This window comes from Muntiacus reevesi, chromosome 3, assembly GCF_963930625.1.
Source record: "Muntiacus reevesi chromosome 3, mMunRee1.1, whole genome shotgun sequence".
Classification (NCBI taxonomy): Eukaryota; Metazoa; Chordata; class Mammalia; order Artiodactyla; family Cervidae; genus Muntiacus; species Muntiacus reevesi.
In genome coordinates, this window is record NC_089251.1 from 54,603,456 (window position 1) to 54,616,987 (window position 13,532).

The window sequence follows — 13,532 nt, forward strand, 5'->3', positions numbered from 1 at the left end:
GGCAGGGGCTTTCTCCCATCCTTTGTCCAGGCGAAGCTGTTCTGCATAAGGCCCTCTTCAGGACAGACTACAAACATGCAAATTAGAATTCTTTTAATAGATATATATATATATAAAAAAAAAGTACTAAAATACCCACGTGGTTCTGCTGTGTTATTTGCCCTAAAGAAAGGGGCAGAGTGAAGAATCCCAGTGCAGCTCAGTGGGCCCACAGGAGGCCTTTCCATAGACTAAGGAGTGCTCACCCCCATCCCTGAGACTGGTAGCCCTCTTGCTGTTCCCAGTCCCCAATTCCTGCAGCAGGAAATCCCAGTGGTCCAGCCTTGGCACTGAGGGAGGGAGTAGAAGGCACCTGAAGGGCTGGCTGGGTGAATGACACGTGACCTTTAAAACATAAAGACAACACTGCGGTGTGGGGAGCGGCCTGTGTGTGGCTTGGGCAGCCTGCCAAGAGGCCCACTCCTCTATGGCACAGGTGTGGGATGGCCCCTCCTCCAGAAGCGAGGCAGCCTGTGTCCCAACAGAATACTTTTCGCAAAATCGGGTTTTTTTGGTACAAAAGAAATGCAGAGGAGACGTGGGGAGCTGCGGAGGCAGGGCCAGCCACCCTCCCCAGACCTCAGATCATGGCGACGCTCTCAGGGCTACAGTTGAGGTGGGTGGAGGTGCTGCTGCTTCCAGAGGACTTGCAGGCCCGGCTGGGCGTGGGCTGCAGCGCGGCCACCAGTGTGTCTGAGGAGACCGCCCCAAACTCGTAGCTGAAGGTCCCATAGAAGACGAGGATGTCAATGACGAACACCCACTCACACAGGGCTGCCCCATGCTGCAGCTGAGAGCTCTCATGGATGAAGAAGACCCCAGCTGGGAAGGGGCTAAGGAAATATTAGGGAGGAGGTGCGGGAGCCTGGTGACACTCTTCTTGCCTTCCTGGATATAGGCTGGGGCAGAGGACCAGGTCTCATCTTCCAGGAGTAGGGGCAGAAGACCAGACTGGGCAGGGGTGTTTGTTCCCCCCGCTCCCCCAGCATCCTGGGTGGTAGAGGGCCTGAGCTACAAGAGGAGTTCCTGGCCACCCCATCCTGGAAGGATACTGAGGATCAGAGTGACAAAGGCGATGGTTGCCAGCACAATCCGCAGGTAGGCCACGGCCAGGTCCTGAGGGGCCTTGGCCCCGTGGTAGGAGAGGGCACAGTGCAGGCAAACGAAAAGCAGGCCAGCAGTGAAGGCCACACCGGTTCCGACATAGTGCAGAGACTTAGCGTGGTCCACCTGGGCCCAGAGAGCGAGCACAGATCAGCCCCTCCCCTCCACCCCTTCATCCCCCACCCCCCACCTCACCCCTCCCCGCCCCACCTTGCTGTTCCTCTAGGGGAAGCTGAAAGGCCTGTAGGCGGGCGTACCTGGAAGTTGCCCACCACCACCAGACCCGCAGCATTGGTGCAGCCTGTGATGAGCGTAGTGGTGTTGACCCAGGAATGACGGCTCTGCTCCAGGAGCTGCCCATAGCGCAGGAAGCAGATCAGGGCCACTGGGGGAGGAGAGCACAGCGGGGGCTGGCTCTGGCGCCTTCTCTGGCCCTGACCCAGCCCAGCTAGCTTTCCCCAAATGCTCTGAGGGCCGGAAGGGAATGGACAGGCAGGGGTTGTACTATACCAGGGTGGTTGTGTGGGAGTCAGCCTTGGGCCTTCATGGAATGGAAGTGAAGTGGCCCCACTGGCCTTAGCCCTTGGTGCGGTGGGCTGCACAAAGTCAGGGCTTCCTGGGGAGTGGAGGTGAGGGTAGGCTGGATTGGGTGGGGTGGTAGTGGGGCGCCGAGGGCACAACTCACCCATGAAAGCACCCAGGTTGCCAATGAGGCTGAAGAGGCAGCTCTCAGGGGGGTACAAGCCACACTTGCTGAGAGGAGGGGGTGGGGACAGAGTGAGAGGGGCAGAACCACTGGAAAGCCCCCCTCCTGGCCTACTTGCTCTCTCTAGCCTTATGTGCACCTGTTCCTTCGTAGGCCAGACCCTGATGGATAAATGCCAGTGTCCCTTACAAACAAGTGGCCCCAGGCTGACCACACCTCCCCCTAAGGCAGAGTGCTGGGTGTTTGCTGGAGTTGGGAGAGCCCAGGATTGCCTAGTGGACCCCACGGCTCCCTGGGATCCCTGAGACTGTCAAGGTCCACAGTGGGTCTGATTTCCCTTATGCCAGGGCTTAGGCTGGGCAGAGAGCTGGAACCTAAATATAGGTACCTCCACTCACTAGCTGAGGGATCTGGATGGATGACATAGTGCAGTCTCAGTTTCCTTGCCTATAAAGTCATGAAAACAATAGCTGCCTCAATGCTGGGAAGGTGAAATGACCTTAGGCATGTAAAGGATTCAGTGCAGGGCCTGGCTCATAGTAATTGGTAAGCAGTATCGTCATGTGTGCTCTTAATGGAATTACTATTTCTGGGACCCAGGGATATGCCTTGGCTTGAGGCACTTGGCTGGGAGTCTAGCTGGGCCTTGGGTCTCTGTGACCTCCCAGGTTTCTAGGCCTCACCTGATGAGGGGGATGTCATTCAGGGTGCAGCAGATCTTGGGGCCCCCATGCTCCGTGGGGTCAGGAGAGCAGGATTCGTTGTAAGACCTGGCAGGTAGGACAGAGCATAGCCTGGGGGGAAGGGGTTCCCTCAGGTCTCTCAGAGACACCCTCCCAGACTTCCCTTGGCAGGGGCAGAAGAGCCCACTTCCCAGGACCCCTGAGACAGAAGCCAAAGGGGCAAATGACGGTGGGAAGCAGGTAGGTGGGCACGAAGCCATGCCTGGGGAGGGGGCAGGCGCTGCCAATGTCAGAGAAGAGCAGTGAGGCCCAGTGTCTCCATCTGGCTTGAGGCAGCCCCGGCCCAAGAGGGAACAGAGATGAAGGGAGCTTTAGAGTGAGGCTGTCTGCAGAGTGCGCCATACCAGTTCTCCACGGGGCACACGTGGTGGTTCATCACGGCCATGGCATACCTGCGGGAAAACAACTGTCACCCTGCCCCACGACGCGCCCAGCCTTCCCCCACCGACTCTTTTCCTTCATCCAGTCTCACTCTCCTTTCTGGGGACTTGAGTTGGGGTGGCCCTGCGGCCCGACGCTACTCTAGAACCCACAGCCTGGTCCCAAACTAGAGGACTTCTGGAAGTTGCCCTGGCTAGAAATGTGTCTGTCTGCATTACCCCGCTGGACAGCAGTGGTGCCAGCTTGTCCCAAGGGGCTGTGGGCCCAGGCACCAGGCCAGGCTCTGGAGACAGCCAGAGTGACCCTGGGTGCCACCCTGGAGCCTGCCACAGGACAAGAGGGCTTTCTGTGTGCCATCAGGCTCCTGTTGGGTCCTGGCTGGACCCTGTCCCTCCTCACATTTTGTTCCCTCTTTGCTTACCCCCCATCCCCCTCCTTACTCACACAGTCCATAGGCCAGTGATGGAGAATGCTGACAGGCTGACAGGAAGGAGGATCCAGGCGGTCATGAGGGAGGGAAGCCAGGGTGGTGGTGATTGGGGGGGGGAGGACAAGAGGTAGCAGGAGAAGAGGGGGTGGGCCGGCTACCTTAAGATACTTCGTCAAAACCATCAGCTGCCCGGGCCTGGTGGAGAGAGACAGGTCAAAGTCCAGGGTCTAGTGACTGGCCAAAGCCGGAGCTGGGGAGAGAAAGGTGGTCAACACCAGATGCAGGGCTCCCTCTGCGGCTCTGAGCGCCCACGCTTGGGGCTGAGCCCCCACCACAACGTGGACACCCTCCGGCATTCACCGGGGACCCTCCGGCATTCACCGGGGGTCCTCCGCGTTCCAGCCTGATGTTCAGACGCCGCGAGGCCCTAAGCTCTGGAAAGGGAGCCACCCTCCCTGGCCTGAGGGTCCTGGGCTGGGAGAGGGGCTGGAGTCAGGACAATCCGGAGCGGGTCACGCCAAGAAAAGCCTGCGAGGGGGTCCGGGGATGGGAGGAGAATCAGCGGGGCGCAGGCAGCTACCTGAGCGCCGGCGCCGCGGGAAAGGGGCGGGTTCACGTGGTAAGCCCAGCCCGGTCCCCCGCCCGCCCGCCCGCCTGGGCGCCCGCAGCCCCCAGCACCTGCGCCTTCGCAGGTGGTCTCTGGAGGTCTGAGGGAGGAAGGGGCCCCGTACGCACCTCCCCGGAGCGCCCCGCCGCCGCGTCCTGCTCGGCCCCCGCGTGGCGCCGTCCCCGGCTGCGGCCCTCGGAGCGACCCTGAATGGTTTAAAGGGCCGGGAGGCCCCGCCCCCAGCGCCCCGGGCCGGGCCGCGCCGCCCGCCGGGACTTGGAGTCCGCACCGCCCCCGCCCCGGCGCCGCAAACCGAGTCAGGAACTACAGTTCCCGAGTCCCCGCGCCCGCGTCACACTGGAACGGTGGGCGGTGTCCCGACTTGGGGGGGAACCTGGGCTCTGTGGGCGGCGGCGTGGGACCCCAGCCGAGGAGGATCTGATGCCGATACCAAGAAGATAACCCCGTCTTCCCTGCTCCTGTGGTGGAAGCTTCCGGCGGCGGGAAGCTCCGGGGTCTGCGCCTCCTTCCAGCTGCACCTGTGATTGTCATTGCACACGTGGCTAAAGGATGCCTTCCTTCACCGCCGCCGGGCACATTTTGCAACCTGGACTGGCCGACGGGGACTTCGGACAGCCTCCCTCACTGTGGCGCCCCGTGCCTGCCTCTGTCCAAGGCGAGGTCGGTCTGCAGGGCAGAGGGCACAAAGTTCTGGCTGTTCCTTAAGAAATTCAAGCGCCCTGCATTATTTGGCTTTTCTTTCCTCGGACTCAGCAAAGTCTGGAGGAGAGCTACTTTCATCAGATACATTTTATTTTCAAGGGTACAAGGTACACAGGGTACCGTCCAGAAGTCAGCGTCCAAAATAGGGTTCCTGACTGCTGAGCACTGGCTTGAAACAATATCCATGCTAAGGACACCCCCGTGGCCAGGGTTAAGGGAGGGAAAAGAGTAGAGAAAGGCTGGAGACCCAGAGCAATCTGGGAAAAAGCAAACAGGATAGTGTGAGGATAAATTACCCAACAGCTTCACCAAACCTGTTGACTGGGAAAAAAAAGAAGCACAACCCAAAACTTGAGAATTGTGTTTTATTTGGCAAACTTCTAAGGATTCCAACCAGGGAGGCAGCCTCTCAGATAGCTCTGTGGGACTGCTCCAAAGAGGCAAGGGAGCAGTCAGACTATAAAGGAGTTTTTACAAAAAGCAGGTAGTTGGAATATCAAAAACTTTACTGTTAATTAAAGACCAGTAACCAGAAGTAATGAGTTTAGTGTTAATGAGTTTAGTGTTTTTCTTCGGGAAGGTACAAGAGTCTGGGCTCACTGAAAGCATTCCTTTGATATGCACCTCAACTATCTGGGGCCAACAGCCTGCTTTTCTCCACCTTGAATCCCCTCAGGGTGCAGTTGGGGGTGGCTACAGTGGCTACAGCTTTGATGGCCACATCCTTTGTTTACTGATAGGGCAGGTCACACTCCATCCACACTTTAAGGCCAAGGGTGCCCTCCTGGACATTGTTTTTATGATTAAAAGGGCAGGAAAGTATTCCAACTGGCAGTCCAGTGTCTGTTGGAGTCCACATGAGGCAACACCAGGACCCACAGACCTTTACTGAAAGGAGCATTGTGCCCATGCTGCCAGGAACTGGGGAGCTTAAATTCAGCAGGACTGGTGAGGTAAAGGTAATAGTCAGAAATGGCCTTGGACTGTGGGGGAAATGGAGTAGACACACTAATTGGACAATGGCTTGAGGAAGGAGAAACCTTTCTGAACCCAGTGGAAGGTAAAAAAGGAACCAGGAAGCCTGTTGGAGGACCCTCTTCCAAACTGCATCAGGGTAAGTAGTTAAAACTGGGTCAAGAACTATGGCAGTACAGAGCCACCCTGTACAAGAACACCTGGCTGAAGAACCAGGGAGGTATAAAACCAGTCCGCCTTCTGTTGGCCAGGCTTTGTGCCCCAGGACAAAGGAGTGCCTCTGTCTAATTTATCGAGATCACCATCTTCTTGCCCAGGGGTGTTCCCCTGGGAGCAGGCAATTTTTCTTATCTGCCAAATAGTGCTGTGAGCCCTTAGCATTTCCTACCTCTTTGGAAGCTTCAGTTCAGTTCAGTTCAGTTCAGTCGCTCAGTTGTGTCCAACTCTGTGCGACCCCATGGACTGCAGCACGCCAGGCCTCCCTGTCCATCACCAACTCCCGGAGTTTACTCAAACTCATGCCCGTCAAGTCGGTGATGCCATCCAGCCTTCTCATCCTCTGTCGTCCCCTTCTCCTCCTGCCCCCAATCTCTCCCAGCATCAGGGTCTTTTCCAATGAGTCAACTCTTCGCATGAGGTGGCCAAAGTATTGGAGTTTCAGCTTCAGCATCAGTCCTTCCAATGAACACCCAGGACTGATCTCCTTTAGGATGGACTGGTTGGATCTCCTTGCAGTCCCGGGGACTCTCAAGTCTTCTCCAACACCACAGATCAAAAACATCAATTTTTTGGCGCTCAGCTTTCTTCACAGTCCAACTCTCACATCCATACATGACCACTGGAAAAACCATAGCCTTGAAGTTTAGCGATTCTTAATCAACACTTACTATCTCCTGTTGAGTTGGGTTTGTGTTCCTTTTTAGCCATGATTGTGGAGAAGGCCCAGGAGGACTACTCAGGTTCTAAACTGTCTGTTCTATCCTAAAGTGGGGGTAAGGCAAGCAGTCCAGAGCCTTGACAAGGAGGCAGATTTTGACTTAATACAACAATCTAAGTAGTCCCTAGAACAGAGAATTATTAGCCTGAGACAGAAGGGCTCTTAGGGATGCTGATAGGGATGAGTTGCGTATCAGTAGAAAGTAGGACCGGATGTCTTTAAAAGGCCTTTCCAGCTCCAATGCCATGTGAATCTACTTGTTATGCTTCAACCAGGACAGTCCTTAAAATAGTCAGGCAGAACAAGAGATCAGATTTTCAGTGCTGATTCTGTGCTGAATGACTTTAGGAGAGCACGTAGTCTTCTCTTCCCTATGTACACAAGTGATTTCACAACTCTTGGCAAAAACAGTGCTTATAAAAATAGTACGTTTATTGGTTAAAAAGAATGCTGTATTTGCAAAGTACCTTTCTTCCAGGATTTTCAAATAAATTTGCAACATGTCATTTTATTCATCCATACAGCAGGAACATTGGAAATGAGAAAACAGAAGAAAGTATGGCTTCTGATACGTTATACAACCAGTTCCTCATTCTGGTGGCCCTGGGAAGGCAGAGGGGCCATTCCCTCTCTTCCCTTCTGGCATCACTCCACCTCCTGGGGAAATTTGGGGTGGGTGCCTGTGGTTTCTTGGTCATATGATTCCTCAGGGGCAGGACAGGAATTCAATGAGGGAACTTAAAATGTTTCAGATAACTGTCAACATTTCCTTGATGCTCCTCCCCAAAGGCGGCTCAGAGGTAGGAAAGCTACCTGTCTTTACTCTTCTGTCTGCAAAAGGCTGCATTTACATGTGCGAACCAGTTGGGGGCCCAACCTTACCACCAACAGACGGTGCCACATGCACAGTAAGCTGAATACCCACCACTCCAAAGGGTTTCTTCCAGTTTCGTGGGCTTAATCTCTGCACGGCAGTGCCCCTGGGAGTGGACCAGTGGAGATGGAATGTCCCTTTTCAGAGGTTTGTCCAGAGAGAGAAGCATATCTTATCGCCCACGCTGGTCCTACTGGCCAGTTTCCTACTCTCATTCAGGACAAAAAGCTTTACGTTCTCCTTTTCCCATCTTGTATTACATTCTTCAAAGACTTTCATCCTTGCCAGCTGGCTGGAACTCAAGTGTTAGTGTTTACTCTCGCACAGCCCCAAACCCCTGCAAACCCAGCTTCCTTCTATTAGTAACATCACCCACTGTGGCCCGGGACACACAATGCCTTAGCATCCAAGGCTTAGCCTCAGTAAATGAAGAATGCTTCATTTTGGATGAACGTGAAATATGCTTATGAGGCTCCCAGACTTTTTTTTTTTTTTCCAGGCAACTGAGACTATATCCAGTCAAATAAATGCTGATCCTGAAGCAATCTGCCAGAAAGGTAGTCCAATGCTGTAGCCAATGCACGAAACAGCAGGGACAGTCCTCTTTGAGACAGCTCTAGGGCCTCTGGGAAATGCCCTGGAAACTGCTCCTTGAGGGCAAGGCACCAACAACTGAAAATGGCTGAAAAGACATCAGGAGGCAAGTCCAGTAAATATACTGGAGAGTGGGACACCATCTTGGACTGCAGCGAGGGGTGAGAAGCAATGAGCGGAGCTCCAAGGCTGTCAATGGGCTGAGAGCTGTTAGTAGAGAAGCATTCCGGACACACCTGGAGCCGTGGCAGCATCAACACCACTAGGCCTGGCCTGAATGACAACCTCTCATTTAAGTACCAGGCTTAGTGCTTCCTAGAGCTGTGCAGCATAAACTAGCTAAGAATTAGAATGCTTTCTTGGGAAGATATTTTATATGCATTCGATTAGCAAAGCGCCTCAACAAGTTTACACATGAGATGTTCCCATCAGTCTCTTACCTGAGAGTGTGAGGATTATGCAATCAACACACAGGAGGACAGAATTGGTACATGAGTCTCACAAAACAGGGCTGAAGGCTAAACTCTCAGGGGTCATGCCCCCATGGACTTGTTTCTAAATTCTATAATAAATCCAGGAAAACAGGCCATCCAGCTATGAGAAGACAAACCCCCCAAAATATTTCCAGACTAGGAAGCCTAAGACTTTTGGTGAAATCCTATGTCCAAGTCAGCAGATCAGCTGAAGAGCTGCAAGACTAAAATGCCTGGTGCTCTGAGCTGCAGGAAGACGGGACAGAGTATGGCGCAGTCTCGATCTGGGCGGCTCTGGAGGGTAGTTAACCTTAAGAATCAAAAGGCACTTCTAGCCTGGCCAAATGAGGGCAGACTTGCTTCACCGGAAGAGAACTGAGCCCAGCACTGGCAAGTTGAAGGCATTTGACTTTGAAGGCAGCTCTGGGAGTCAGGATCTGCTGGTCCTTGTCTGCCTTCACAACCAGGCCCTTCTAATTTATCCACCTCACTCACCTTCCCAGAGAGCTGTGACTTGCTGCATTTTAATGATGTAGTTGAAGTAGCTGCCTTGCCCCATTTCTGAGCTGTAGATTTTCAGGGCTGTAGGGCACAAAGCAAAAGTGCCCTTAGATGTCCTTTATGAGCAAAGTTGCTGAGAGGGACCGGTCAGACTGATCTTGAGACCCTGAGATGAAACCTCTGGGGCAGGGGGAGTGTTGGTCTGAAGAAGTCCCAGTGCTCATGGGCTCCGTTAAATCCCATACTTCAAGTCACTGAGGTTAGGCCCATTTTCTGGAAAACCAGAGGCTTGGTACCGTCGGGTACGGGACGGCTGGTGGATTTCTCAGACCTTAGTCCAACTCTCATTAGGAAGAATGTTCATTTCAGTGAAAGCAGTGATATTCCTGGGATCTTTAGTATTAGGGCCTCTTAGGAATTTTATATACTCTTGGGAGGTAGGACGAGAGAAAGAGCAGGGGAAGGGAAGATGAAAGAGGCTTGCTTAGCTCCCTCCAGGAGACTTTTCAGGCTTCCCTCCTTTTCCCAACTAGGGCCCCAAGTGAAAGAGAAACTGTTAGTTGCTAAGTCGTGTCTGACTCTTTTACAACCCCATGGACTGTAACCCGCCAGGCTCCTCTGACCGTGGAATTCTCCCGGCAAGAATACTGGAGTGGGTTGCCATTCCCTTCTCCAGGGGATCTTCCTGACCCAGGGAATTGAATCTGGGTCTCCTGCATTGCAGGCAGATTCTTTACCATCTGCACCCTAGGGCTCCAAACAGGCAATAATTGTTCACGTTGAATTTGCCTTTGTCCGTACATTCAAGACTGCTAAATCACATTTGGAAACACAGTTTCTGGCTTGTTTTGAGAGTTCTCCTTTAGCCTGAGCACAGATGGTTTGTTCATAGCTAGGGATCAGGTGGGAAGCTGGAATTATGTAGTCCTAGCCCAGGCAGGTTTTGCAGCAAGAAAACCTCACAGTTGAGTTCTGGCATCATCTTTTGAGACTGGGCAAAGTGATGGAGCATGGGAGAAACCTGCAAAAGCCACGTAAGGGGAGGGAGACATGCTTGCAAGTAGGCATCAAAGAAAGTCTCCTTTGACTGGTATCAGAAGTACTGGGAGAGCTTGCCAGAAAGGCAGAGGCCAGAACCCCCACATCCAAAATCCTTAGCAGCTAAAGGTGGGAGGTGGAGGGGATTGTGACTGATGCATTGGGAGACAAAAAGATGAATGAAAGAAGAGAACAAAGAAACGCCAGAAAAGAAGATCTAGAAAACACATACATGGAAGTGAGCAGAAGGCACGGAAGTAAGGAACCATAAAATAGCAAACAGGGCTCAAGGAGCTGGGTGGAAGAGCAGTGGAAAGGTGCCCTGGGGGACACGACCTTGGTGAGAAAGCAGCACTTTGGCACAGGATTTCATAAACCTCAACTCTCCCCAGTCTTTGCTTCCACAGAACCAAGCTAACCAAACAAAATTCTCAAAAATTTTCATACTATTAGGCTGGTCAAATGGGCCAACACATAAGAAAAAACAGCTACAACGGAGATGGCCAGGCCCAGTCCCTGTGACACCCTTTTCCTGTGGATGTGGCAGCTTTGGTGGGGGTACAGGGGTGTCTTGAGATCAGCTCAGACTGGTCCCGGCACCCCCGAACTAGGGATGGCTCCCTGGGCAGTGACTCCAGTCTGTTCAGTGTCGGCTCTGGCGCTTTGCAATCTCCTCCTGGATGCGCAACTTGAGGGCCTCTTGCATGAGTGGCTCCAGAGGCGTGTGGGCTGACACCTCCTCGCTCACCCTTCCTGGATCATCATCCTACGTGGAGGAAGAGTCAGGAAGCTCAGGGCCCGGCCTCTTCTGGAAAGGTGGCCTGCCCTGTCCCTAGGCAACACTCTCACACATCTCCGTGGGACTCACAACTTCTTGCCAGTGCCTGTCATTGCCCAGGTGTCCCCTTAATAATGATTCTCGACTGTGGGCCATGTGCCCTTCCCATCGCCCGCTGAGAATCACTCTGATGGGAGTGGCTTGTGCTCAAAAGCATCGCCTAGCAGTCTGTGCTCCCATGTGGGACAGATACTTCCCACCAGTCCCTGAGAAAAACAGTGGCTCCGGGTCTCACAGTGATTTCCACCATGGCCCAGGACCCTCAGGCTGCAGCTGTTTCCACCAGGCGTACCTGATACACGATAACTGAGGTGATGTCTCCGCTGTCCGCCTCATACTCTAGGCAGAAAAGTTGATGGCCAGGAGGCTCTGGCTCAGAGCTGCCACTACTGCTGCTTTCACCGGACTCCTCACAGTCTGGGTTGCTTGGGTGGGTAGAGCCATCTGGAGGGATGAACCGGAATGAGAGAGAAGAAAGGAAGGCTGCTGGAACCCTTGCCCAGAGATGATACAGGAAAACAGACTGTAAAGAAAACCCCAGACTTCTCTGGTGATCCAGTGGTAGGGAATCTGTCTGCCAAAGCAGGGGACAACAGGTTCGATCCCTGGTCCAGGAAGATCCCACATGCCTCAGGCCAACTAAGCCTGTGCGCTCTAGAACACAACTACTGAGCCTGTGTTCTAGAATCCGAGCCCTGAACAAGAGAAGTTACTGCAATAAAAAGCCAAAGCACCGCAAGTGGAGAGGAGCCCCTGCTCACTGGAACTACAGAAAGCCTGTGGGCAGCAATGAAGACCCAGCACAGCCAAAAATAAATAAAATTTAAAAAAGAAAAAAGGCTGAATTTACGGGGAAAAAAAAAGCACCGGTTTTCTCATGGACCCAGAATGTGTGTGTGAAATGTGCCGCCTATCAGGGATTTATTCACCTTTACACCTCTGCCCTAGCACCAGCACAGTCACATCACGCAGGAAGTACACAACTCACAACTGTCCACAACGTTGGAAGGTGCTAGAGAGGCAGACTGCGCTCTCCCTGGGTTCAAATCAAGGCTCTGCCATTTACTTCCCTGAGATCTCAGGCAAGTTACTGAACCTCTCTGCATCCGTTTTGCAGACTGTGAAACACAAATGATAATGGTTCCCATCTTATGGGGTCCTCTGACAGCTAAATGAATGAAATGTATACAACCTCTAAAGGCACTCCTAGGGAGGATCAACAAATTTAGCATCATATGTTATCTACTGTAATTGCTAGGTCGAAATGAAGCTGGGGAAAAAAGGCCATTAAGTTGGTTTGGGCTTCATTCCACAAGTATGTCTTTGTCGCCTAGAGCAGTGCCAAATTTACTTTCTGTTAGGTGACAGGAATACGAAAATAGTGTGGTGGAGAGAAAGCGAAAGACAACTTCTTGCCGACTCCCAGGTTTGTCCGGTAACAGTGATGCTTAACTTGAGCCCTCTCTGTTCTACGGGGAGAAATAGTAGCGGCGACTGGGGACACGAGGTAGATGTTCCAAGAAGGGACGAGATGAATTGAGCCTTGGGGGCTAAGAAGTAGCTTTTTCCCATGCAGGAAAGAAGAGTGCACTTAGGCTGAGCCGGGGCCAAAAGAGCGCGCAGGCGGGTGGGCGGCCTCACCTCGGTGTCGTGGCAGGTACACCTGCAGGTCGGGCCTTCGGGGCCGAGTGGGCGCGGGCGTGTGCCGCCTCCTCGCCTTCTCCTTGGCCGCCTGCTTCACCTTCTTGTCGTAGTCGTCCCTGCGGGGAGCCGAGCGGGAGTCAGGGACGGCCGGGACAGGCCGGGCCGGGGCTGGCGGCGGTGGCGCGGGGCGGGGCGGTACCGGGCGAGCTGGTTCCGTCGGATGTGGTGCACGAAGCCGTGGCTCATGTCCAGTCGCCCTCCAGGCTTGCAACAGAGTCCCGGCCTGGGACCCGGCGCCGCTTCCATCTTAACCCCCGTGCGCGGAGCCGCCGCCGTCCCTGCCTCAAGGCCCCCAACGGCCACCCTCCCTCCCGGAAACTCAGCACCGCCACTCGCTCTACTTTCGGCCACTAGTCCTGACGTCGGGAAAAGGAGGGCAGGGCCGAGCTTCTCTGCGCGCAGAGTTCCAGGCGCCGGCGGGGCGGGGCGGGGAGACGGGGCGGTGCAGGGCGGAGGGGGCGGTGCAGGGCGGAGGGGGCGGTGCAGGGCGGAGGGGCGGTGCAGGGCGGAGGGGGCGGGGCGCCGGGGGGGCGGGGCGCCGGAGGGGCCGGAGGGCCCGGGGCGGGGCGGGCCGGGGCGGGGCGGGGCGGAGCGGACGAAAAACAGCAAGTTTAACTTCCTTTTCTTGCCGGGGTTTTCCTTTTGTGACAGTATCAATAGGAAAACAGAATTTAGGCTTACTGCTGATATATCAGAAAATCCAGAGAAACACAAAGCCCCCATCACACCACTCAGAAATCGCTGTAGAGCCTGCCCTTCCCTTTTCTTCTGCTGGAATGTGTGACACTGTATCACCAGCCGTGGCATAGGCCGACTGTTGAACCCAGCCGTGCCTCAGTTTACTCATTTGTAAGTGGGGGCACTG

The 13,532-nt window shown here is 54.2% G+C and overlaps 2 protein-coding genes across 12 annotated transcripts; both read right to left on the bottom strand.

Annotated features, from left to right (window-relative positions):
* Window positions 1–76: 76 nt before the first annotated feature.
* TMEM150A (transmembrane protein 150A) lies at window positions 77–8,136 on the bottom strand. 11 transcript variants are annotated; one of them, XM_065929116.1, is made up of 10 exons: window positions 6,097–8,136; window positions 4,139–4,697; window positions 3,562–3,598; window positions 3,418–3,453; window positions 2,937–2,984; window positions 2,533–2,619; window positions 1,829–1,896; window positions 1,401–1,528; window positions 1,092–1,269; window positions 77–861 (listed from the first exon to the last, which is right to left on the bottom strand). In XM_065929116.1, the coding sequence occupies exons 5-10, from the start codon at window positions 2,975–2,977 to the stop codon at window positions 620–622; spliced, it is 744 nt and encodes a 247-aa protein (XP_065785188.1). In that variant the 5' UTR covers window positions 2,978–2,984; window positions 3,418–3,453; window positions 3,562–3,598; window positions 4,139–4,697; window positions 6,097–8,136; the 3' UTR covers window positions 77–619. The 11 variants fall into 11 exon arrangements, with proteins under 11 accessions (XP_065785188.1, XP_065785184.1, XP_065785182.1 ...); XM_065929112.1 differs by having other exon boundaries at window positions 2,795–2,984; window positions 3,562–3,653; XM_065929110.1 differs by having other exon boundaries at window positions 2,795–2,984; window positions 3,562–3,931.
* Window positions 8,137–8,218: 82 nt separating this feature from the next.
* C3H2orf68 (chromosome 3 C2orf68 homolog) lies at window positions 8,219–13,072 on the bottom strand. The gene is made up of 4 exons (XM_065929120.1): window positions 12,807–13,072; window positions 12,605–12,723; window positions 11,256–11,407; window positions 8,219–10,891 (listed from the first exon to the last, which is right to left on the bottom strand). The coding sequence occupies exons 1-4, from the start codon at window positions 12,911–12,913 to the stop codon at window positions 10,769–10,771; spliced, it is 501 nt and encodes a 166-aa protein (XP_065785192.1). The 5' UTR covers window positions 12,914–13,072; the 3' UTR covers window positions 8,219–10,768.
* Window positions 13,073–13,532: the final 460 nt, after the last annotated feature.